Genomic DNA, 25,994 nt, shown 5'->3' with positions numbered 1-25,994 from the left:
TAAGTTGCCCATGGGCACTAACACACCCCCATACCATCACAGATGCTGGCTTTGAACTTTGCGCTGGTACCAATCTGGATGGTCTTTTTACTCTTTTGTCTGGAGGACACGACGTCCATGATTTCCAAAAACAATTTGAAACTCACTATTACTAACCCTACTCCTAACCCCAGACTTTGTGTCTGTCCATTTCAAATGAGCTCAGGCCCAGAGAAGGTGGCAGCGTTTCTGGATATTGTTGATGTATGGCTTTAACTCTGCATGGTAGAGTTTTAACTTGTACTTGTAGATGTAGTGATCAATCAATCAATCAATCAATTTTTTTATATAGCGCCAAATCACAACAAACAGTTGCCCCAAGGCGCTTTATATTGTAAGGCAAGGCCATACAATAATTATGTAAAACCCCAACGGTCAAAACGACCCCCTGTGAGCAAGCACTTGGCTACAGTGGGAAGGAAAAACTCCCTTTTAACAGGAAGAAACCTCCAGCAGAACCAGGCTCAGGGAGGGGCAGTCTTCTGCTGGGACTGGTTGGGGCTGAGGGAGAGAACCAGGAAAAAGACATGCTGTGGAGGGGAGCAGAGATCGATCACTAATGATTAAATGCAGAGTGGTGCATACAGAGCAAAAAGAGAAAGAAACAGTGCATCATGGGAACCCCCCAGAAGTTTACGTCTATAGCAGCATAACTAAGGGATGGTTCAGGGTCACCTGATCCAGCCCTAACTATAAGCTTTAGCAAAAAGGAAAGTTTTAAGCCTAATCTTAAAAGTAGAGAGGGTGTCTGTCTCCCTGATCTGAATTGGGAGCTGGTTCCACAGGAGAGGAGCCTGAAAGCTGAAGGCTCTGCCTCCCATTCTACTCTTACAAACCCTAGGAACTACAAGTAAGCCTGCAGTCTGAGAGCGAAGCGCTCTATTGGGGTGATATGGTACTACGAGGTCCCTAAGATAAGATGGGACCTGATTATTCAAAACCTTATAAGTAAGAAGAAGAATTTTAAATTCTATTCTAGAATTAACAGGAAGCCAATGAAGAGAGGCCAATATGGGTGAGATATGCTCTCTCCCTCTAGTCCCCGTCAGTACTCTAGCTGCAGCATTTTGAATTAACTGAAGGCTTTTTAGGGAACTTTTAGGACAACCTGATAACAATGAACTACAATAGTCCAGCCTAGAGGAAATAAATGCATGAATAAGTTTTTCAGCATCACTCTGAGACAAGACCTTTCTGATTTTAGAGATATTGCGTAAATGCAAAAAAGCAGTCCTACATATTTGTTTAATATGCGCTTTGAATGACATATCCTGATCAAAAATGACTCCAAGATTTCTCACAATATCACTAGAGGTCAGGGTAATGCCATCCAGAGTAAGGATCTGGTTAGACACCATGTTTCTAAGATTTGTGGGGCCAAGTACAATAACTTCAGTTTTATCTGAGTTTAAAAGCAGGAAATTAGAGGTCATCCATGTCTTTATGTCTGTAAGACAATCCTGCAGTTTAGCTAATTGGTGTGTGTCCTCTGGCTTCATGGATAGATAAAGCTGGGTATCATCTGCGTAACAATGAAAATTTAAGCAATACCGTCTAATAATACTGCCTAAGGGAAGCATGTATAAAGTGAATAAAATTGGTCCTAGCACAGAACCTTGTGGAACTCCATAATTAACTTTAGTCTGTGAAGAAGATTCCCCATTTACATGAACAAATTGTAATCTATTAGACAAATATGATTCAAACCACCGCAGCGCAGTGCCTTTAATACCTATGGCATGCTCTAATCTCTGTAATAAAATTTTATGGTCAACAGTATCAAAAGCAGCACTGAGGTCCAACAGAACAAGCACAGAGACGAGTCCACTGTCCGAGGCCATAAGAAGATCATTTGTAACCTTCACTAATGCTGTTTCTGTACTATGATGAATTCTAAAACCTGACTGAAACTCTTCAAATAGACCATTCCTCTGCAGATGATCAGTTAGCTGTTTTACAACTACCCTTTCAAGAATTTTTGAGAGAAAAGGAAGGTTGGAGATTGGCCTATAATTAGCTAAGATAGCTGGGTCAAGTGATGGCTTTTTAAGTAATGGTTTAATTACTGCCACCTTAAAAGCCTGTGGTACATAGCCAACTAACAAAGATAGATTGATCATATTTAAGATCGAAGCATTAAATAATGGTAGGGCTTCCTTGAGCAGCCTGGTAGGAATGGGGTCTAATAAACATGTTGATGGTTTGGATGAAGTAACTAATGAAAATAACTCAGACAGAACAATCGGAGAGAAAGAGTCTAACCAAATACCGGCATCACTGAAAGCAGCCAAAGATAATGATACGTCTTTGGGATGGTTATGAGTAATTTTTTCTCTAATAGTTAAAATTTTGTTAGCAAAGAAAGTCATGAAGTCATTACTAGTTAAAGTTAATGGAATACTCAGCTCAATAGAGCTCTGACTCTTTGTCAGCCTGGCTACAGTGCTGAAAAGAAACCTGGGGTTGTTCTTATTTTCTTCAATTAGTGATGAGTAGAAAGATGTCCTAGCTTTACGGAGGGCTTTTTTATAGAGCAACAGACTCTTTTTCCAGGCTAAGTGAAGATCTTCTAAATTAGTGAGACGCCATTTCCTCTCCAACTTACGGGTTATCTGCTTTAAGCTGCGAGTTTGTGAGTTATACCACGGAGTCAGGCACTTCTGATTTAAAGCTCTCTTTTTCAGAGGAGCTACAGCATCCAAAGTTGTCTTCAATGAGGATGTAAAACTATTGACGAGATACTCTATCTCCCTTACAGAGTTTAGGTAGCTACTCTGCACTGTGTTGGTATATGGCATTAGAGAACATAAAGAAGGAATCATATCCTTAAACCTAGTTACAGCGCTTTCTGAAAGACTTCTAGTGTAATGAAACTTATTCCCCACTGCTGGGTAGTCCATCAGAGTAAATGTAAATGTTATTAAGAAATGATCAGACAGAAGGGAGTTTTCAGGGAATACTGTTAAGTCTTCTATTTCCATACCATAAGTCAGAACAAGATCTAAGATATGATTAAAGTGGTGGGTGGACTCATTTACTTTTTGAGCAAAGCCAATAGAGTCTAATAATAGATTAAATGCAGTGTTGAGGCTGTCATTCTCAGCATCTGTGTGGATGTTAAAATCGCCCACTATAATTATCTTATCTGAGCTAAGCACTAAGTCAGACAAAAGGTCTGAAAATTCACAGAGAAACTCACAGTAACGACCAGGTGGACGATAGATAATAACAAATAAAACTGGTTTTTGGGACTTCCAATTTGGATGGACAAGACTAAGAGACAAGCTTTCAAATGAATTAAAGCTCTGTCTGGGTTTTTGATTAATTAATAAGCTGGAATGGAAGATTGCTGCTAATCCTCCTCCTCGGCCCGTGCTACGAGCATTCTGACAGTTAGTGTGACTCGGGGGTGTTGACTCATTTAAACTAACATATTCATCCTGCTGTAACCAGGTTTCTGTTAGGCAGAATAAATCAATATGTTGATCAATTATTATATCATTTACCAACAGGGACTTAGAAGAGAGAGACCTAATGTTTAATAGACCACATTTAACTGTTTTAGTCTGTGGTGCAGTTGAAGGTGCTATATTATTTTTTCTTTTTGAATTTTTATGCTTAAATAGATTTTTGCTGGTTATTGGTGGTCTGGGAGCAGGCACCGTCTCTACGGGGATGGGGTAATGAGGGGATGGCAGGGGGAGAGAAGCTGCAGAGAGGTGTGTAAGACTACAACTCTGCTTCCTGGTCCCAACCCTGGATAGTCACGGTTTGGAGGATTTAAGAAAATTGGCCAGATTTCTAGAAATGAGAGCTGCTCCATCCAAAGTGGGATGGATGCCGTCTCTCCTAACAAGACCAGGTTTTCCCCAGAAGCTTTGCCAATTATCTATGAAGCCCACCTCATTTTTTGGACACCACTCAGACAGCCAGCAATTCAAGGAGAACAGGCGGCTAAACATGTCACTCCCGGTCCGATTGGGGAGGGGCCCAGAGAAAACTACAGAGTCCGACATTGTTTTTGCAAAGTTACACACCGATTTAATGTTAATTTTAGTGACCTCTGATTGGCGTAACCGGGTGTCATTACTGCCGACGTGAATTACAATCTTACCAAATTTACGCTTAGCCTTAGCCAGCAGTTTCAAATTTCCTTCAGTGTCGCCTGCTCTGGCCCCCGGAAGACAATTGACTATGGTTGCTGGTGTTGCTAACTTCACATTTCTCAAAATAGAGTCGCCAATAACCAGAGTTTGATCCTCGGCGGGTGTGTCGTCGAGTGGGGAAAAACAGTTAGAAATGTGAACGGGTTGGCGGTGTACACGGGGCTTCTGTTTAGAACTACGCTTCCTCCTCACAGTCACCCAGTCAGCCTGCTTGGGATCTGCCAGGGGGGAACTAACGGTGGCTAAGCTACCTTGGTCCGCACCGACTACAGGGGCCTGGCTAGCTGTAGAATTTTCCACGGTGCGGAGCCGAGTCTCCAATTCGCCCAGCCTGGCCTCCAAAGCTACGAATAAGCTACACTTATTACAAGTACCATTACTGCTAAAGGAGGCCGAGGAATAACTAAACATTTTACACCCAGAGCAGAAAAGTGTGGGAGAGACAGGAGAAGCCGCCATGCTAAATCGGCTAAGAGCTAGTAGCTACGCTAACCTAGCGGATTCCTAAAAACACGCAAAGTGAATAATTTAGAGGTGATTCAGCAGAAGGAGTGCTTTAGTTAAGGCACGTAAAGATTACACTGGGAAACAAATCGTAATCTAGATAACTAGATCAATCTAACTGCGCAGATTAAACAGCTAACAGATACAGAAAAACACCGCTGTGCTCCGGAACAGGAAGTGATACAATACCGCAGTGAGAGCCAACCACCAGTCAATTTCAGTGATGAACTGTGTTAACTGACAGTGGCTTTCTAAAGTGTTCCTGAGCCCACGTGGTAAGATCCTTTGCACAATCATGTCGGTTTTTAATGCAGTGCCACCTGAGGGATCAAAGTTCACGGGCATTCAATGTTGGTTTTCGGCCTTGCCACTTACGTGTCGAAAGTTCTCCAGATTCTCTGAATCTTCTGATTATATTATGGACTGTAGATGATGGAATCCCTAAATTCCTTGCAACTGAACATTGAGAAACACTGTTCTTAAACTGTTGGACTATTTTTTCACGCAGTTGTTCACAAAGTGGTGATCCTCGCTCCATCTTTGCTTGTGAACAGCTGAGACTTTTGGGGATGCTCCTTTTATACCCAGTCATTTTATACCCATCCCTGGTTCTCAAGACCAGGCACCTAAGTGGCTCTACTCTACTCTTTTCTACTCTCCTATTTTACTCTTCCTTTTTAGATATTTAGATATACCTTTGTATACTGGCATAGTTCCACCTCAGAATTGGAATATAATATATAAGATATACCTTACTGAATTTTCATGACACTCACCTGTTTCCAATTAACCTGTTCACCTGTGGAATGTTCCAAACAGGTGTTCTTTGACCATTCATCAGCTTTCCCAGTCTTTTGTCCCAACGTTTTTGAAATGTGCTGCAGGCATCCATTTCAAAATGAGCAAATATTTACACAAAAACAAAAAATTCTATCAGTTTGATCATTAAATATCTTGTCTATATGGTGTATTCAATTGAATATAGGTTGAAGAGGATTTGCAAATAATTGTATTTTGTTTTTATTTACAATTCACCCAATGTCCCAACTTCACTGGAATTGGGGTTGTAAAATGGTAGAACTGAGATTGAATAGCAAAATAATCTAATTTAGTACACTACTAACAGCAATCATACATGATTTTTAAAAATAAGTCAAATTAATAATAATAGGTAGTCTGCTGAGTACGGCTAATGTCTGAGTTATTCTTGCAAGAGTATTTTATTTTTACAGATTAACAAAATACACTGATGTAAGATCATCTAAGCAGCAGCAGCTCGACATGTGTTTCTATACTATAAGTGTGATTAACTTACTAGGGAGAGGCAACATCTCCACCACCGTATAATTAGAGATTTTGGACTTGAGGATGTCGACTTTGTGATATTCGTAGATGGTTCTCCTCCGAACATCTGAAGCCGTGCAAAGCAACACAATGGTGTTAACTTCTGAAGAGACTCTGAGTTTGACAAATATGCTCAAGAATAAAAAACAATCCAGGTTGCACAGAATTTGAACATTTGAAAAGTAAAGGTTTCTAAGAGCTGCATCATGAATATATACTGAGCAACTACTCACGTGGGATCTGCTCGATGTCGTGAAGAACCACAAAAGCGTCAGATAATCCCACTTTGACCGGGTGATTCTCCGTGCTGATGTCGTTGATGTTGATGGGAATCTATGAATATAAGAGCTGTGAGATTTAACAAAGTTACTTTTCAAGCATGAAGTTGGAAAAACAAAAGAAACGCCACCTGTTTGTAAGCGAAGACGATCCGCCCGTCGCTGTGCAGAATAGCCTGGAATGTGAACATTCCGGCACTGAAATGGTCCTGGAGGTGGATGCGGCTCCACTGTACCACCAGTGCTGTGCCTAAATGGAAACGTGCACAATCACGCACACGCTGGACGTGGTATAAATATTCTACACAGTGAGCGTTACGGTCCTCTCTCTTACCGTTATCAAAGTAAAACACAGTGGAGTTTTCGGATATGCTCAGGTGAAAGTTAGCCATGAGGGGAGCGATGTACTGAGCGGCCGTTAACATTCGGTGGATTACGTCTCCAGTGTAAATGAAACCTGGAGAGAAGAAGAAATGTGTTTCTTAACATTTTTATCATGAAATGTTTTAATCTCAGTAATGTTGTTGGCTAATTAAAAAACAAGTTCACGTATTGTTTTTACAACTTTTGCCATTAAAAAAAAATGCTAATCAGGCCTGATTTCTCATCTTTAACATTACTTCATATGATTGAAACCTGCTTTTTTTCCCTGACAAATTGCAGAAAAATAAAAAAAAACCCTGCAGTCAAGGTTTAAATGAGTCAGACAGCATTTTCCCCAACTTTGAAAGTACACATTATTAATGCCTTTTTGACTTTTATGATTACTTAAACATATTTCACTTGATATGAATAGACTTCTATTGGGACCATTTACCCAGTGATGGTATTTCTACTGTCTTTGTGGCTCATCGTTCAATAAAGTTTGGGGACAAACAAACACACAGACACTTCCACTTTGGCTAGCTTACCAAATAGGCTAGCAACCTATTTTTTGGTATATTAGCGGACTTTACAACACTATTTGATCAATATGTTCTTCGTAAGGTTTTTAAACAAGGACTTGCTGATGCAGGGTTGATATAAAGTGGGAATTTTGGCGGGAGGAACACACAACATTGACTTGGAAGTACTCGTATTTCTTCAGATGATGATGTCCCACTAAAGTTGCAAAAATTTCATGTTAGGTTGTTATTGTGTTGCTATTTTGAGTGTAGAGTGGATTTTTTTATGACTGTACTGTTCACTCGAATGTATTCCTTACTAAATTAATTTTGCTCAAATAATAAATAAATAAATACATTTTGCAAATAAAACACTCATCAGTGAGCAGAGCACGGACCAGCACAAACACTAACAATGTCTGAATATAAATAGGGTTCTAAAGAAAGTGAACCAACACTATAAATTTCCTATTGACAATCTGTCAGCTGGAGACATACAATGCCATCGGTCTAACGTGTTTGTTTGTTTGTAATTCTTTATTCACAACAAAATGTTGTACACTAAAAATGAAACTCTTAAAACAGCACCAGGCTGTCACCCTGTACATACGTAAACAAGTAATAATCAAATGACATTCATGTTAATTCAAAAAGCCAACTTCACAACTGTCTCTCATTTTACAGAGCTTCTTAATTTGCAGTGCAAGTCTTAATAAGTGAATTATCAAAATTAATCTGCCAAAAGGCACACACATTTTTTATATCACAATTAAATGTATACATGAGATATCTCTTATTAGCACCTATCACAGAATGGGTACCTAAGTCCCATATTGGCAATGGTACTGACAACATTGTTATCACTATTACACAACTTATCAATAAATTTAGCGCATCACTTTGCAAGCAAGAGATCAATGCTCATAGTATTTGCAAGATAAGGTAAAATGTTACTATGAGTAGTATATGGAACATGCCAGACCTTCCAAATAGCTTTCCTCCATGCATAATAAATGTTTCTAATTCATTTGAGTACAAAGGAAGAATTTGACTACCGTAAAATGAAGTACAATACTTGTGAAATAATTCATTTCTAATGAAAGAATTATCATTTTTAAATCAGCAAAAAACATGTTACACTGATGATTGAAATCTGCAACACATTTTTCAGTAGATAATTTAAAAATATCCTCGTACAATTCATGGCCCAGATACATAACTTTATCTTTTCTAGGTACTCTGACATTATTCATAAAAATAACAGGATCTGAAGGTCTAGCCTTTGTACATTTGTAAATAATGAGCTCACTCTTTTTTCCATTGAACATGAAGTCAAATTCTCTGGCATAGTTTTCACATGCAGTATTATTAAAAAATAATAATGTATAGTTAAAAAATAAGAAAAAAAAACAAATAAACAAACAAACAAAAAAAAAACAAAAAAAAAACACCTATAGTCTAGTCCAAATGTATTTGGGTAGTGACAAAATTTTTGTAATTTTGCCTCTGCACAACACCACAATGGAGTTATATAGAAACAAAGTTCTGCTTTCAGTGTAGAGAGCTATATCACAAAATAAGTCACAAGGTGACTTATTTTGTGATATAGCTCTCATGTGATAAGGGGACAGTGGCAGGGAAAAATTCAAGGAGTTTAACAAAACTATTGCATTACAACCATTTTTATACACAGTCCCTCCATTTGCAGAGCCAATAAGTAATTGGACAAACTAAATACAAGAGTTCGTTTGACCACAAAGCTTCACTTTTAAAGCCAGTTTTCTTTAGACTTGTAGACGTGTCAGTGTATGTGATTTTGCAGATATGCATGTCTGTTTCACCATCGCAAAAAGGACAGTGTGCAGTGAAAGACTCACCTCCAGTGGTGACAACGATTTCCTTTAGTATGTGGCCATAGAAAGGAAAGTCAAAGGAAAGAGTCACCCTCTGGAAACAAAGAATCAAAGTCAGGCATGATCATAAAAACACATGAAAAGCTTTATGAACTATAACGTACGTATATACTGAAAATTCACAAATTTGTGATTAATAATAGTAATTATAATGACTATTTTAGAACTTTCACAAGAATCAATGAACTAAACAAAACCAAAGAATAAATGCCAGGAATAAAAAAATACACTACAGCAATGCACAAAATTTCCAAATTAAAGAGCTCATAACACAGAAAAAGAAGTGACTTATAGCCCGGAAAATATGGTACACGTTAATTCTGAGGGCATTTCACCGTGTGTACTGTCCATCCAGTCCATAAACAAAACAAGAACATGCATTTAATTAGTAAGATCTACGCAATTTTAATATATGTATATATTCATAATTTTATTCAAGAAAGACCAAAGACATCCACAAACTGACTGAATTATCGACTCACAGATATTGACTGTTTAGTCTGCTCTTGCAGATTTCTTGTACCTCTGCTTGCCTGTGCGTAGTGGACAGGAATTCATGCACTTTCCATTCATTTTCTTTCATCTTGTCAATGTTCACCCAAAGTTCCTCACCGGCTCCTTCTCCAGGACCGTAGATTTTAGATGTATAGTAGATATGATCAACATCCTGTACAGAAACATGAGATAGAAAATATGAACGTCTTTTTTCTACCATATTTATGATTTCTGTATCATCTTTGAATTTGCCAGATTAGATGATCCACATTCTGTTTTTTTTCCAGAGTATAAGTCATGTTTGTTTTACATTTGAGAAGTTATGCAACTTATATTCCATTAAGGCTTAAAGACTGAAAAGTCACACATTTGTTATTAATAATAATAAAGAAAACTTCAACAAGGTGCTCTGGTTACTACTAAAATATTTTCTGAAACCTAATTGTAATCCTAATGCTACGTTTTCCGGGTACCCATTATGTGCTTTATAGAACTGGGGACACAGAGGCCTGAGAACATAGAACCCTTTTCATGGTCCCATTATCAGCCATAATTACGTCAGGGACACAGGGCCTTGGCACACAGAGATGACCCAGAAGATGCCAGTAAACCAGTAGGGCTATCAATAGAGCTCGAAAAGCCAAACAAACAAAGATTTGCAGTTGGTAAGGCCAGTGGACCACAAAACTAGATGCTAGGCTTTGTGAGCTTTCTTTCACGTGACAGCAGTGCGAAACCCATTGTCTGTTGGTGAACCTAATGGGGCTATTCTACAGAGCGCAGTTCTTTCCTGTTTAATCCCGAATAGCAAATCGAGGCAAATTTTTGGAAGCATCATCGTAACTTCTTGATCCATCTTTGTTAGTCTTGAACAAACTTACTTGTAGTATATATAGTAGTTACGGCCATCATGATTTGAAATCTGGCTCCAATTTTTGAACTGTTCAAACATTTCATCGATTCATTCTCGAAATCGTTTATAGTACACGGTAACTTCAGGGTATTCCTAGTTTTAACCACTTCAATCATGTTTGAACGTCTTTCAACTGGGTATTTGTAGTGACTGTGACTTGGCAGCTTGTTTGATCATACTCCATCGGGGTAAAAATTTGAAGCTGAAGCAGCCTTGATGAACTGGGACTGTAGTAGAATGGTGCCCCGTGGAATAGCCCTGTTAGCTAGCCCAACAGGTGCGCTAACCACCCCAGGACTGACGTAATCTGGACTGCCCCTAACATCTAACTCCACTGACTCAAGCTGCTCTAATTTACGGACATGACTCTGCAAAGACAAACCTTTACGCGAGATTTGAATCGAAACAGCTGATATGGCTAATGATAACAAACCAAGCTAACCATCCCTGAAACAGACAATTAATGTTACTTAAACACTCACAGCATGTTAAAGAACATATTATAACTAACACATATGAAGTAAATGTAATTTAAATAGTTAGAAGGTGGAATAATTATGACCTTTTGTTAACATATTGAGAGCTCATGAGAACATCCCAGTTACAGGTTTATGGAGCCAGTTGGAATGAAACAGCAGAACAAAGATTCTGTTTCAACTCTAGTGACGAGCATTTCATGTGAGAGGAATAACCGTACCAACGTCTGCGTAGACTTGTGATGCCTCTCCTCCATCACCAAGTCTGAGTCTGAGTCCTCCTGCTGGTGTTGACCTCTGTGGTGACCCCTGTTATCTGCATGCCTGCCAGGGGCCCCAGAATCCCATGACCTCCTCTCCCTGGAAATGTGGCTGTTTGAGTTTAGATACGACGTTCCGTCTGGGTCAGGCTGTGCCCACATGCCTGTGCAGTAGACTCCTGTGGATCAGATGAGATTATGTTGCCGTGTGCTAATCCTCCTCGGTTCTTATTGTAATACTGCCCCTTACAAACTACAAAGTCAAACTATTTCGCACTTTTAAATTTATTGAAAGTCACAGTGAAAAACAGGCCTGGATTATGAAGAACTTCTCTCTCACAGGAGATCCATTTGTTCAGACTCCCGCACAAAACACTAAAACAGTTTTTATAAAACACAACATGGGCGTGACAAAGGCAGACCTTATTTTGCAAAATCCTTCCCTTATTGGTCCCTGTGGGCATTCATGGGAGGTCCCGCCCCCTTACCCATAACCTGCAATCTACCACAACCACATCTGATAGAATGATATTCTATCTGATATTCTATCAGATGTCAGGAAAACTGTAACGAACACTACATAGGTGAGACTAAGCAACCTTTACACAAAAGGCTATACCAGCACCGCAGAGAGGGTGCCAGTGGACCTCAGTCTGCAGTTCATCTCCACCTTAAAGACACTAACCACACGTTTGAGGACAAGGAAGTTAAAATATTAGCCAGAGAGAAGAAATGGTTTGAGAGAGGGGTCAAGGAGGCATTCTTTGTGAAACGTTTGAAACCCAGCCTTAACCGGGGAGGGGGTCTGAGACACGCTTTATCCCCTGTTTACAATGCGGTACTCAGGTCAAAGCAGTTTCAGTCTTTTGTTCATGGTAATGAGTCATTCACGTCATCAGCAGAGTCGTCAAGGGAGCCATCAGGAGAGGGACAGCTGCCCTGTCATTAGGAGGGTGTTAACTAGAGCACAATAGGTGCTAATTAGAGCTATTGTTTAGTCACCAGCCTATAGCAGTCTGCCTCTCGGTAGGAGGGGTCTGGTTAGGTTTAAAACTCCGGCTTTTGTGACTTCTTGATTATTCTTCTCTACAGAGCAAGAATTTTAGCTGAGGAAGCTTCTGCGATTTGAAGCGAAACGTCCTCGCGTCAAGCAACCCAGTCCAGTCGAAGATTCAAGCTTCTCTACTATGGAAAACACCTGGACAACTGAGAGCCTACACAGAAACAAACTAAGAATATAATCATTTAAGTAAAGTAATTGCTTAATACCAAAACAAATAGCCAAGAAAACAAAATAACAAAATAATAGATAAACACACAAATATATCTAAAACATGGGAACATACATGGACTGACTGTCACTGCTGTGTAATCAACGCCCTCACCAACAGTCTCATTTAAGCACATATCAAAGTTAATTTGCTCAGATTTTATGCTTTACTCATCGAAACTCAAACTGTTATCACCTGACCCATCCCTCTAACCTCTAGTCCTTCCATCATGGACTCAAGGTTGACAGATGTTTCTGCATCGCTGCATCACTGCATCATTCCCTCCGGCCTTCTGAGGGCCAGGAACAGCTCAGCACAGTTACAAAGTTCATTTTCTTAAACTTACTGTCAGTCAGAAACAGAAAACCGACCACAGACTGCAAATAAAGTTCCATTTTCAGGAAGAATTCTGGAAAAGTTAAAGGGAACCACACTTTTCTGTTGTTGTTTTGTCAACATGGTTGACTTAAATGTGCCACAACACATGAACATGTTCCACGTTTGGGGGGTGCGTTTTGTTTTGTGAACTGCTTTGGGAAAGCAGCAGGAAAAAGTAGAAAAAAATCACCCTTAATACTACAGTGTGTAGAATTTACTGCCATCTAGTGGCAAGGTTGGAGACTGCATTATGCTTTTACATTTTTGGTTCTTTGGGTATGGGGATTCATGCTCCCTTGCTTTCTCGTGATAAACAGCATGCATAATCATCCGGTTCACACATATGAGGGTTCTCAGACTTGTCAAGTCAAAGTCAAGTCAAATTTATTTGTATAGCACATTTACAACAACCAAAGCTGCCCAAAGTGCTTCACGGATACAGAATAAAAAATATATAAGAAATCCAAAAATACAAAATAGAAAATCCAAACACTAATAAATACAATAAAATTTAATACAAAAGTGCAATTCAGTTGAAGGCCTGTACAAAGAAATGGGTCTTCAAGGATGACTTAAAACATTTAAAGAAGGCGCAGATCTAATATTCAAAGGAAGGCTGTTCCACAGTTTAGGGGCAGCTACAGAGAAGGTCCTGTCTCCTCTGGTTTTCAAATGTGTTCTTGGCCCATTGAGAAGCAACTGACTGGTGGAACTCATCATCCTTGGGGGAGCATAAAAGGACAACAGCTCAGAAAGATAAGGTGGAGCCAGACCATTGAGGCATTTAAATACAATGAGCAAAATTTTAAAATCAATCAATCAATCAATTTTTTTTTATATAGCGCCAAATCACAACAAACAGTTGCCCCAAGGCGCCTTATATTGTAAGGCAAGGCCATACAATAATTATGTAAAACCCCAACGGTCAAAACGACCCCCTGTGAGCAAGCACTTGGCTACAGTGGGAAGGAAAAACTCCCTTTTAACAGGAAGAAACCTCCAGCAGAACCAGGCTCAGGGAGGGGCAGTCTTCTGCTGGGACTGGTTGGGGCTGAGGGAGAGAACCAGGAAAAAGACATGCTGTGGAGGGGAGCAGAGATCAATCACTAATGATTAAATGCAGAGTGGTGCATACAGAGCAAAAAGAGAAAGAAACAGTGCATCATGGGAACCCCCCAGCAGTCTACGTCTATAGAATCAATACAATAGCTGACTGGAAGCCAGTCCAGAGATGACAGAACAGGTGTGATGTGTTCACTGCGCCTGGTACCTGTCAGCAAGCAAGCAGCAGAATTTTGCACAAGCTGTAAGCGGCTAAGGGAGGATTGGTCTACTCCACAGTACAGCGAGTTGCAGTAATCGAGTCATGACGTGATAAATGTGTGGACAACATGCTCAAAATCCTTGCAGGGGAGGTATGGTTTCAACTTACTTAGGACTCAGTTGAAAAGGCTAGCTTTAAGCACAGAATTGATCTGTTTGTCCAACTTAAACGAGCTGTCTATTAGAACTCCAAGGTTTTTTTTTTTAGCCCAGACTGGGAGAAAGGTGCCAAGGGGCCAAGAACACAATCAGTGAATGATGGGAAATTAGGATGACCAAACACAACAACTTTGGTTTTATCTTCATTTAGTTTCAAAAAATGTTGAGCCAGCCAATTCTTCACATCCTGCAGACAAGCCAGCAAAATCACTGTGCTACCTGATTTGATGGGCAGATAAATCTGCACATCATCTGCAAAGCAGTGGAAGGTAATATTGTGTTTTTAAAAATATTACTGAGAGGCGAGGGGTGACGTCATGCACACCGTAGGGTAGACGTGTTTTCTTTGACTGCTCCTTGGGCTTGTGTAAAACGATATTTTAAACTATACCTTTGCCGTGTGCTTTGTTACAACTGAAGATAAAAGTCTAAACATGTCTCTGGACAACTTTTTTGGGAATCCCGCATCAAATAAACAAAGGAAAGGCTAGTGGTCGCAAGGCTAATGCTAATGCTACCTTAGCTTATGCTAGCCAAGATGGTTCGGAGACCAGCGCCGAAATGGAGATTACTAGCGGCCACGCTGATAGCAGGGAGGCTGACCAAGACCAGGTGATCATTGATAGCGAGGTAAATGATGAGCCTCAAAGAGAAGACGTGATAGTGGAACGAGTGACCAAGAACATTGAGCAAATGCTAAATAAACAACTCGCTTCCATACTCAAGCCAGTGACCGACCTCTCCTGTACGTTTGATGCTGTGGCTATAAGGCTGAATGAGATGGAAAAGCGTGTGTCTGATCTGGAGGATGCATCTGTGACTACAGCACCAAGGCTGGATGTTGTGGAAAAATCTCTGAAAAGAGCTCTGGAGCGCCTTGATAGTTACGAAAATCAAAGCCGCCGTCATTATGTGAGAATCATGGGACTGAGAGAGGGGCTCGAGGGACGGGACACGGTGACTTTTTTTGAGCAGTGGATTCCTGAAATATTGGATATGCCAGAAAAGTGGATCAAAATCGAAAGAGCCCACCGCATGGGACCCCCGACTGGACGAGCCAGAGATGGTCCGAGAGCAGTCTTGGTGAGACTACATAACTACACAGACAAAGACAAGATCCTCTACGCTGCCATGAAGAAGGGGAGAGTGAGCGTGGAGGACCGACAGGTCTCCTTTTATCAAGACTTCTCGGCTGAGGTGGTTTAACGGAGGCAGGAGTCGGCGGGCGCACGACAGCAGCTCCGGGAAGCGGGAATCGGGTACGCGTTCCTGTACCCAGCGGTGATCAAGATCTTTCATCAGAATGGAAAGACTACAGCCTTATCCAATATGGATGAGATCAATAACTTCATGAAGACACTTCCCGGGGGAAACGTTTAGCTTCCCAAATACACACGTAACCACTACGCTACAGGTAACCAAGACTTTGTAAAAGTGGACTTGTGTGCTTAACTGGGCTGATATCATATGGTTACGAGCATAAAAACGAATAGCTAGTTAAGCGGGAAATATCGGTTCCTCCTTGTTATTTACAGTTACAGAGTTGTTCTTTGTAACTGCTGGATAAATAATTGTGGTACTTTTACGGCAGGCCCTAAATATCACGGCCCAGGGGGCAGTACAGTTGACGCTTCTTTGTTTCTGTTATTTTTATATATAGCATCGTTACTTCCGCTATACTCTGGCCTAGGAGTGGGGTATAACAAGATTATTTCATTTTTATTTTTATATTTGTTTTTCGTATTTACACACTACAGCAGTGTTTCTGTTGTACATGAGCCTAAGTGGGTTAAATCCAAGCTATGTGTTCTGTTTTTGCTTGGATCTCTTCGCACAGGAAGCATTATTAAGGCAAACTTATTTTGTACTAAATGCAGCAAATATATACAAAACAAGGTGTAAATGGATTTAAGGATATGTACTTGGAATGCTAAAGGGTCAAATAATGCGGTTAAAAGAAAAGCAATTCTTAATAGTTTAAAAAAGGACAAAATCCAAATAGCCTTACTGCAGGAGACCCACCTAAGTGATGAGGAACACAGGAAATATTTAAGGGAGTGGGTAGGTCAAATCTATTTTTCGTCCTTCTCAACAAATAAAAGAGGAGTAATAATATTAATACATAAGAAACTGCCCTTTAACCTTACAGACACATTTAAAGATACAGAGGGCAGAATCATTTTAATTAAGGGTGTCTTATACGGTGAGCCTATTTTATTGGGTAATGTCTATTGTCCTAATGTACATGATGAGGATTTTTGTGCCTCACTCCTCAACCGGATTGTAGAGATGGATTGTCCAAATATGCTACTAGCAGGAGATTGGAACTGCCCTATTTGTCAAAAAATGGACAGATGCCCACCGAGTAGCATCCAATCAAAACAGGCAAGAGCAGTAATGAATATTATAGAAGAACTTGAATTAATTGACATCTGGAGGCATTTTAACCCCACAGTTAAAAGCTTTACATTTCACTCATTACCTCACTCCTCAATGTCACGCATAGATTACATATTTTTATCAAAACATCTGACACATCTGGTTGAGGAGTCAGATATAGGCATTATCTCACTCTCTGATCATGCTCCAGTCAGTATAAAAATGCAACCATCCCGGCACCTCAAACGTACAATATCGGCGGAGTATTCCATGGACTTTCGGATTTTTTCTGCTCAGTCAGGTTGGAATGCCGCAGCTTTACGAGGCGTGTTTGTAGATGGGTTAAATGAGTCATTAAAAGATGAGCTGGCAGTCCGTGACGAGCCAAACGATTTAGATGAGCTAATATCATTGGTGATTCGTCTAAATGATCGGATGAAGGAGCGTGGACGCGAGAGAGGATGCCCATCAGAGCGGGTTTTTTCGTCTCTGGGCTTTCCCCGACACAGATCTGGGCCGCCTCTTCTTCGCCCCACTGAGGCTCCTCCGACGGGACCACTGGCTCCTCCTGTTGACGAGCCCATGCAGCTCGGACGAGCAGAGATTACTGTATTGCCCCGACATAGAAACGTCAAGAAAAATAATGGTGACGTATCTCCAGGTGTTCTGGGACAGGCAAAATAACACACATAAAAAAAAAAAAAAAAAAAATCTAGTACGGGTTAATGTTTTGGTTTCTTTCAATAGGGGTTATAATTTGTTTGGGGAGTCAGAGGTGTGTCTGGTGGATTGAATTGTTAGGCGGATAGAAGCCCGTCTGGGCTCACTTAATCGTTAATTTTTTATGTGTTTTTAGGTATTTTCTGTTTGGGTTGTTGGGTCGTTTTATTTTGTTGTGTTTTATTTCCCTACATCCCTAACCCCAACCTCACTTGCCCCAAGACCGTTTGTCTTGTGGGTTGTGGGGTGGTGCAGGTTGGTCACGCTGAGCGTTCTCAGAAGACCTCTGCACCTGGGGGGGGGGGGGGGTGTTAGGGGCGTTTTTCTTGGTTTGGTTAGGGCCCGGTTCCACTCCAGCCTCGGTGAGCCTTTGTACCGTTCGTCATTGGTGTTGCCGGGGTGTGGTGCAGCGGAGACATACCTCAGTCGGAGGGGTGGGCCGATCTGTTGCCGTTCGCCATTTCGGTAGTTCCACCCCTCCTGAGAGGCTGGGGTATGGTCGAGTTGGGGCACCGGACGTATTTCCGGTTCTCCGCTGCGCCTTGGGGTTGGGGCTGGGTTAGTTTTTCCTGTTCCCTTCCCCGGCTTAATGTTTTGAGCCATTCGCCAAAATTGAGCCGTCGAGGGGCTCTGGGAGGGACCTGGGGTCTTTCGGGGTGCCGGGGAGGGTAACAGGGTTTACGGTCGTTTTATATCCCCCCGGGGTTGTTTTTGGTAGTCCTCCGGGGGTTGAATTTTGATTTTGTTCTGTTTCCTTCCGGGTTCCACCTCCAGGGTTGATGGGACGGTCCTCTGGGGGGGAATTGGCTTGGGGCCAACTAGCCAAGTGTGGCCGGGTCTGGGGTTCCAGGGTTGTGGGTTGGGTACCTCCTGGGGTTGATGGTACGGTCCTCTGGGGGGCGCCGTTTGCTCCATGTATCCCTGGGGACCTTTGTGGGATTCTGGTTCTGGCTGTTCCTCCTGGAACTGGCGGTAAAGGCCTTCTGGGGGGGGGGGGGGGTTTGGGCTCTGCAGGTCATTCTGGGGGGGGGGGTTGTTTGTTATTTTTCTTTTATGCATTTATGTTTGTATTGTGTTTGTGGGGCTGTGTTGGGTTTTTGTGTTTGGGAGTTTTTCTTTTCTTCCCGGGGTTTGATGGGACGGTCCCCTGGGGAGGTTTGTGTTTGTGTTTTTTCCTGTGTGTTGGATTGTACTGGGGAATGTTTTGGGGCTTTTGTTGATGCCAGCCGGCCTTCCAGCTGCAGTGCCCTGTCCTGCTGTCTGTGGTGGACCTTGGGAGCATGGTGCTGTCTGCTTCCTGACGAGGACCCCGGAGGGAGGTGCTGTTCTCGGGCCTGGTTTGTTCGGTCGCCGGGAGGCTTCCCGTTAAAGGGGGGGTACTGTTGTGTGTTGGGGGGTGTGGCTGGATATTTTGGTGTTTTTTTCTTTTCTTTGCTCTCCAGGTGGCATGAGAACTGATTTGTCTGTGGAGAAGGTGCTGGCTGAAGAATCCTTCACCCTCAACAACATCATGTGTAGCACCTGTGAATGGTGCTCACATGCAACCTTAAAGACTTTCAGCTGAAGCAGATAATTGGATGGCATTCTGCATTTAAGTCATGTGTGATTCAAGCAGAACTGCCGGGAACTCGACCTTGTGATGTTCGTTTGTGAGACGCTGAGGACCGCGCCTGGGTTTGACACATCGAGTCCGTGAAGCAAGGAAGGGTGAGGGACACATGCTGTCAGCACACATCAAAGGTGATTAAGTGTTTGACTAATTGTTGATAGTAACTTGGTATTTTGTTACGCAGTAAACTTGAATTGTGATGAGGATTGTGCAGCTCGCTTCTCACTGCTGTGGCATGCGGACAAGTGGTCCTCCACCTGTTGTGAGAAGCTGCTTATTTGCATAAAGCTTAAAATACAGACCTGTATGTGTTGCTGATAGTGTGTGTCTTTTGAAGGATATTAGTTGTAACTGCTAACTTACCTCACCTCTTCTATGCTTCGCAGAGAGTCGGTTTGTCGTGTCCACCTGGGGGGTGTTTGGCGGTGGTAGTGGGTCCAGGAGCGCCGGGCTTCGATCCTTTTGGGCGCTGGAGAGCGTGCCAGCCTTCACTCCACCAGAAGGACGCTATTTCTGTTTTTACACTTTTATGCACCAGTGGGTGAAATAAATATATTGTTTTTGGAACCGCTTTTCTGGTTATTGTAGCGCTGGGTTCCGTCTGACGCAGGTCCGCTCCTCAACCCGCGTCGACACATAACAGGAACATCCCCAAATTGTCCTAAATGTAAACTGACTATAGGAACTAGATTTCATTGTTTATGTGAGTGTAATATAATACAGTCATTCTGGAAGGCGGTGTGCACACAGATTAGCACTGTAGTGGGGCAGAAATTTGTCTCCCAGCCCTCTGCTATGTCTTCTGGGACTGATACCTGTAGGCCTTAAAGCTCACAAAGACATCTTACAATTCCTCCTGATGCTGGCTAGAAAGGCCGTAATGTCCAAATGGGTCAGTGGTGATGCCGCTTCCATTCAAATGTGGAAAAATTTAATTTCTGAGATAGTGACTTTGGAACGTTTAAGATATCGTCTTAATGGTAAAGCCAACCTGTTTAAAAAATGGGAGCATGCTTTGGACTGTCTGCAAATCAAAAGATTAGTGATTTGAAATTGCCAATAAATTTGTACTTTATCTTATTTTTATTTATTTTGCGGTAATTGCTGTAAACATCCTCAGACTACTGGCTACCAGCCAGTTGCTTGTATTCATGTACTGTGCTGTTCTGTTTTTTGTTTTATTTGTTTTCATTGGTGTGTTTGTAATAAGGAAAAATGTTTAATAAAAATAATAATAAAAAATAAATAAAAATAAAAATATTACTGAGAGGCAAAATGTACAAAGAGAACAAAACCGGGCCCAGGACTGAACCCTGGGGAACTACACAGGTCAGAGGAGCTGAACCAGATGAGTAAGGGTCCAAATGTACAGAAAAAGTCCTGTTTTCCAAGTAATTGCATCACATGTTTTCCAAGTAAGACTTGAACCAAAATAGGATTGTGCCTTTGATACCCACAAACTGTTCAAGGCAAGAAATTAAAACTTGATGGTCAACTGTATCAAAGACAGCAGACTTGTTGGTCTGTTTTAGCAAGATTAGATTCAATTATATTTGCTAGAACTCTATTAAACCCTTGGGAAGACTCCCTCCAGCAGCATTGTATGGCAGGACACAGGGTAAGAAGCACACAGAGTATCAAAAGTAGAAGTAAAAAACAATTTGCAAAATGTACATACAAATATGTCCTGTCCCCTGTGCTTGTCTTCCTGTTACTCCTCTTCCCCCCGAGTGAGGATATGCAGTATAAGAAATACACTGTCTCGTGGTGGTGGTGGTTGGGGTGTGTGTGTGTGTGTGTGTGTGTGTGTGTGTGTGTGTGTGTGTGTGTGTGTGTGTGTGTGTGTGTGTGTGTGTGTGTGTGTGTGTGTGTGTGAATGGACCAGTGGACCCAAATGTAAAGAGTAAGTCCCTTTTGGGCGACTGTATCAACATGGTGGTGCAACATGGCACCTGCCAACGTTGACCTCTGATACTGACTTTTTGAATAAGGATTAAGGCTCAGTGGGAACAAAGATAATATTTTTAACATTCATTTACTGCACTTTTTCTTTTGATTTTGTAGCATGGGAGCAAACTCAGAGGGTAAAAATTGATTTTCATTGTCTGTAATCAAGCTATACCTGCAGTAACTCTGCACTCCAGTATGTCTTTATAAACATGAGCACAAAACTGACCTTTAGGACAAAAAATAATCAAAGAATAAAAAAGTCTATATGATTGCGTAACTGCCAATTAAAATAAATAACCCTGTCACAAAGAAAAGCAAATATAAAAAAAATTGCTGACTGAGAAAATATTTTGAACCAGAATACCCTTAAATGCAGACAAACTAAAAAACATTCTTTCTGTATCTTATGTGTGCTTGTATCAGGACATAAACATGTGTCACATGTGTGCCATGAGGCAAACAATCACACTGTCATTCAGCCTTTTAGTGACATCAGCATGTCTTGGTTGTGCCTTTCACAGCTGAGAGTGAAAGCATGTTTCACATTCTTCACACCAGCAGGTCCACAGCCGGTCTGTGTGCACTTGGATACTGACCGGTGTTGCGTCTGGATTTCTGTCAATGAACGCTGTCCACCTGTGGTAAGAGTGACGTGAGCAGCAAACTGATGCCACATAATTTATGTTTCACACAGAAGGAGAAAAAAAAAAAAAAAAAAAAAAAAATCAGGGGAGCTGTGTGTTAGAGGGAAAACAGTTTTTTAAGAAGTGATGTTATGAATTTTAAAACAAATAAATGTATATCCCTCTCATTGGGGCATTTCTTCAACCTAGACTGACATACAGTAAGTAGACTTGAATCATGGCTGCAGGATTAATTACATCTATTTTGGAAACTATTAAAATGCAGACACACATACACACATTTTTGGCACAATTACATGTATATATTCTACAGCACTGCACATGCATGTGTATGTATCAAACACCTGCTGATTACTTTTCTGACAGATGCATATTGCTACACTGTAAAACTCAGAGTTAGTTGAACTCAAACCATTTGAGGAAACCGACTGCCTTAAACCATTTGAGTTTGTCAAATAAAATAATTTTCAAAAATTTAATTGTTAAAGTTTTAGTAACTTAACAATTTATAGTTAATTAAACATATGTAAATCCATCTTATGTTTTTCAATAAAAAAGTGACAAATTGTGCCTAAAAAAAATTAGCATTATATCTTAGATTAATTTTTTTGATGCATTCTTTGGTTTACTTGTTGACAATAATCTGCTTTCTAAAAAAAAAAAAAGAAAAAAAAAAAAAAGGACTACAACAGAATGAAAAATGCGAAATGGCAGCCCATGATCAGAACTTGCAGTTTTTCATGATGGTATAAATGTAGCGGCTGCACTCTGCATTGTTATGACTCCGCCCATTCGCTCCCCTCAGGACGCAAACTCACGATCTCCGGCATGGAAGTCGGACTGTCTAACTAGAAGGCTAAAACCCAGGATTCTGGCCTTGTGACCAGAGAATCCTTTTGAGCTATTGGGAGTGAGGTTTACTAACTACATCTGCACAGCGACACCTGCTGGCCTCCGTTACATAAACTCAATTAAAATGAGTGAATGGAATGCACTGGAAATACATCACCAACACTTAAATGCCCCAAAACTTTAAATGCACTTAAAGGAACTGAGTTGTTATGACAACAATTCATTTTTCAGTTAGTTTAATTAATGGAAATGAGTGACTATAACTTTTTCAAAGTTTGAGTTACAATAACTTCATTATTGTATTAAAATGGAGTATTCAGTTTAACAGTCATTTTAAGGTGATGGCAGAAGTGAAATGTCATGAAAATTTGGTGTAGTTTGTAATTCTCTTGTGTGACCTGCAGACTTTTGCACTGAAACATGGACAACATGGTTAAGCACAATTATTCAAAGGGGTCATATTGTCCAAATACTTTTTACAGTTTCATCCATTTGGCCACAATGAAAACAAGCGCTTTATGGTTTTTTGTGTTACCCTGTATGTATCCATGTTTGTTTATTACATTTTTATACTGTATTATCTTGCACATGTTTACATTTTATACAAATAAAAATCAATCAATCAATCAATCATGTGTTTGCGTTTTTATATTAAATGTCCTCAAAGTCTCAAAATTCTATAAATGTGCTCACAGAAATTCTGGATCTGTCAACATTTAAGCATGAAAGCATTCTTTGTCGACTTTGAAGAGTTTCAGTCAGGTTTTAGAATTCATCATAGTACAGAAACAGCATTAGTGAAGGTTACAAATGATCTTATGGCCTCAGACAGAGGACTCATCTCTGTGCTCGTCCTGTTAGACCTCAGTGCTGCTTTTGATACTGTTGACCATAAAATTTTATTACAGAGATTAGAGCATGCCATAGGTATTAAAGGCACTGTGCTGCGGTGGTTTGAATCATATTTATCTAATAGATTACAATTTGTTCATGTAAATGGGGAATCTTCTTCACAGACTAAGGTTAATTATGGAGTTCCACAAGGTTCTGTGCTAGGACCAATTTTATTCACTTTATACATGCTTCCCTTAGGCAGTATTATTAGAAAGCATTGCTTAAATTTTCATTGTTATCCCGATGATACCCAGCTTTATCTATCCATGAAGCCAGAGGACACACACCAATTAGTTAAACTGCAGGATTGTCTTACAGACATAAAGACATGGATGACCTCTAATTTCCAGCTTTTAAATTCAGATAAAACTGAAGTTATTGTACTTGGCCCCACAAATCTTAGAAACATGGTGTCTAACCAGATCCAGGACCCTTGGGTAAGGTTTTTAATCCCCGATTGCTCCCGGTGTGTAGTGAGCGCCATGTATGGCAGCACCCTGACATCGGGGTGAATGTGAGGCATAATTGTAAAGTGCTTTGACCGTCTGATGCAGATGGAAAAGCGCTATATAAATGCAGTCCATTTCCCATTTACCAATTTAATTTTATTTTTACATTTTTATAATTTTTTCAGAAAATAATGCTCGGACTTCATGTAGATGTGGAAGCTTAAACAAATTTAAATGTGGACATTTTTTGTTCAAATCGTCGATTATTTGAAGGGTAAACTGCATTATTATATTTTTATAATATTAAATATTTACAATATGTGGTGCTATTTGTATTTAACGCGCTTCTTTTTCTGCTTTACGCACTTTGATATTATATTAATTTAAAAGTTGTACAAGTGTTATTTTTCATGGCATATTCGCCAACATCATTCTACAGGACCACTATGGAAACAAGTGTTTTGCGGTTTTTTGTGTTATCTTTGACAGTTTTTTTTTTACAATGTGTGTTTTTAATCAAGCAATCAAACTTTACTTACTTCTCACGCAAATCAAATGCATCAGTTTTTAACAATAAAATTGTGCTGCAAACCCATCCAACCAATTACTTAAATGTATTTTATTGCAACAACAACAACAGTAATTATTATTATTATATTTCAAGTCAGCATGCGCTCCTTGTGCGCCAGTCGTGCGTAAATGCCGCATCCTGTAGTAAGGTTTTTGTTTTGTTTTTTTTTTAATAATTTTGGCCCTTACCATTTATCTTCACGTGGCTCATTTGAAACTGGAAAACAGCGCTCAGTCCTGTAATGAGGTGAAACGTCTTCATGACGATCATCGCCGTCCAGAAGAAAAAGAAATTCCAAGGCGCAACAAACTCACGAGTGCAAGCAAAGTCCAACTGCGCCTGCGACCATCACTTCAGCCCTCGTGAAATAATAAAATCCCCTAAAAACTCTACAATTTAAGGTAAAAATAAAAATGAAAATGGGTTTGATGTACAAAGTGTTAAATCTTTCGCATTAGAGTGCCCATAATGCGCAGTTTTCTTCTTTCATAGTGATGATAGAAAATGATGCGTTCACTGGCTGTTGGAATATGTAGAACTCTAAACCCGAAGACTCAATGATACAAGAAATGATTGTATTCGCTTATCTATTTTTTCTTTTTATGTGTCTCCGTTTATTTTAAATTACTGTGTTTCATTTGTAGAGTTTTACTGTTATTTTAAAGTCGTATTTTAATTTGAGAAACATGGGACATATGGCTGGAACATGCTAAACCATTATATTTCATCTGCTTTGAGAAACTTGGTTGGCCTCACAGCACCAAAAGAGACTGATTTGTATTTAATAACTGGATCCGTGTAAAAGTCCACATTTTCCTCTCCAAAATAATCGTCCATCACTTCATTGAGATGTGCAAATCCTGCTGTTTGTCAATCAAGCAACACATTCTGTTCTTCAACCTGCAGAACACTGATTGGCCCGGGCTGATAATTGAGTTTTTCGGGCACATATTCATAGATTAAGACAGGGATCACTAACCCTGCTCCAGATCACTAACCCGACAACTGGCCTGAATTAGGCCAGACACCTATCTCTCCTAGCCTGTGATTGGTTGGCAACACCTATCTCTCTCTCTCGTAGCCCGTGATTGGTTGGTGGCTGAGAGGCTGTCAATGTTGGTCAGTCACTTTGGTCATGTTTGGGGGTGTGGCACGAGTGCTGCTCTTCTATTGGTCGTTTAGGAGTGGGAATTCCTACTCCTAAATGGTGGCCAGTATCCAGCCTAATTCAGGCAGGTTGTCGGGCTACCAGATAACTTGTTAGCCAGGTCTCCATTCTCCGCCCACTGCTGATTAACTCAAGCCCTGGGTAACACCCACAGCCTTGACTAATCAGCTGTGGTTGCAGCAGGTAGACGTGGAAAAAGTGCACACTGGTGAACACCAGGAGCAGGATTACAGTCACTTCGCCCAGTTATACTGTAATCTCATGTAAAATTGGTCAACAAATGGCAGAGACAGGTGTATGGTCAGTTTCAATGGGTGGGTGAGTGTGATTGGCGTGACACCCCCCCACACACACA

The 25,994-nt window shown here is 40.6% G+C and overlaps 1 protein-coding gene and 1 long non-coding RNA gene across 2 annotated transcripts in view; one reads left to right on the top strand and one right to left on the bottom strand.

Annotated features, from left to right (window-relative positions):
* Positions 1-24,803, bottom strand: part of si:ch211-106h4.6 (plexin domain-containing protein 2) — a 39,925-nt gene extending 15,122 nt beyond the window's left edge. Inside the window, exons 1-8 of the mRNA XM_034183903.1 lie at positions 24,660-24,803; positions 11,234-11,451; positions 9,652-9,795; positions 9,093-9,162; positions 6,666-6,788; positions 6,463-6,581; positions 6,287-6,386; positions 6,025-6,120 (exon numbers count right to left, since the gene is read on the bottom strand). Of these exons, the coding sequence (XP_034039794.1) occupies positions 6,025-6,120; positions 6,287-6,386; positions 6,463-6,581; positions 6,666-6,788; positions 9,093-9,162; positions 9,652-9,795; positions 11,234-11,451; positions 24,660-24,741 (952 nt within the window). The 5' untranslated portion in view covers positions 24,742-24,803. The remainder of the gene's footprint in view (positions 1-6,024; positions 6,121-6,286; positions 6,387-6,462; positions 6,582-6,665; positions 6,789-9,092; positions 9,163-9,651; positions 9,796-11,233; positions 11,452-24,659) is intronic.
* On the top strand, positions 8,700-14,318 carry LOC117522481. The gene is made up of 3 exons (XR_004564224.1): positions 8,700-8,709; positions 10,520-10,521; positions 14,117-14,318. It is a non-coding gene; the product is annotated as an uncharacterized LOC117522481 (long non-coding RNA).
* Positions 24,804-25,994: the final 1,191 nt, after the last annotated feature.

Source organism: Thalassophryne amazonica, chromosome 12 (assembly GCF_902500255.1).
Source record: "Thalassophryne amazonica chromosome 12, fThaAma1.1, whole genome shotgun sequence".
NCBI lineage: Eukaryota > Metazoa > Chordata > Actinopteri > Batrachoidiformes > Batrachoididae > Thalassophryne > Thalassophryne amazonica.
This window is presented reverse-complemented; position numbering and strand designations above follow the sequence as displayed.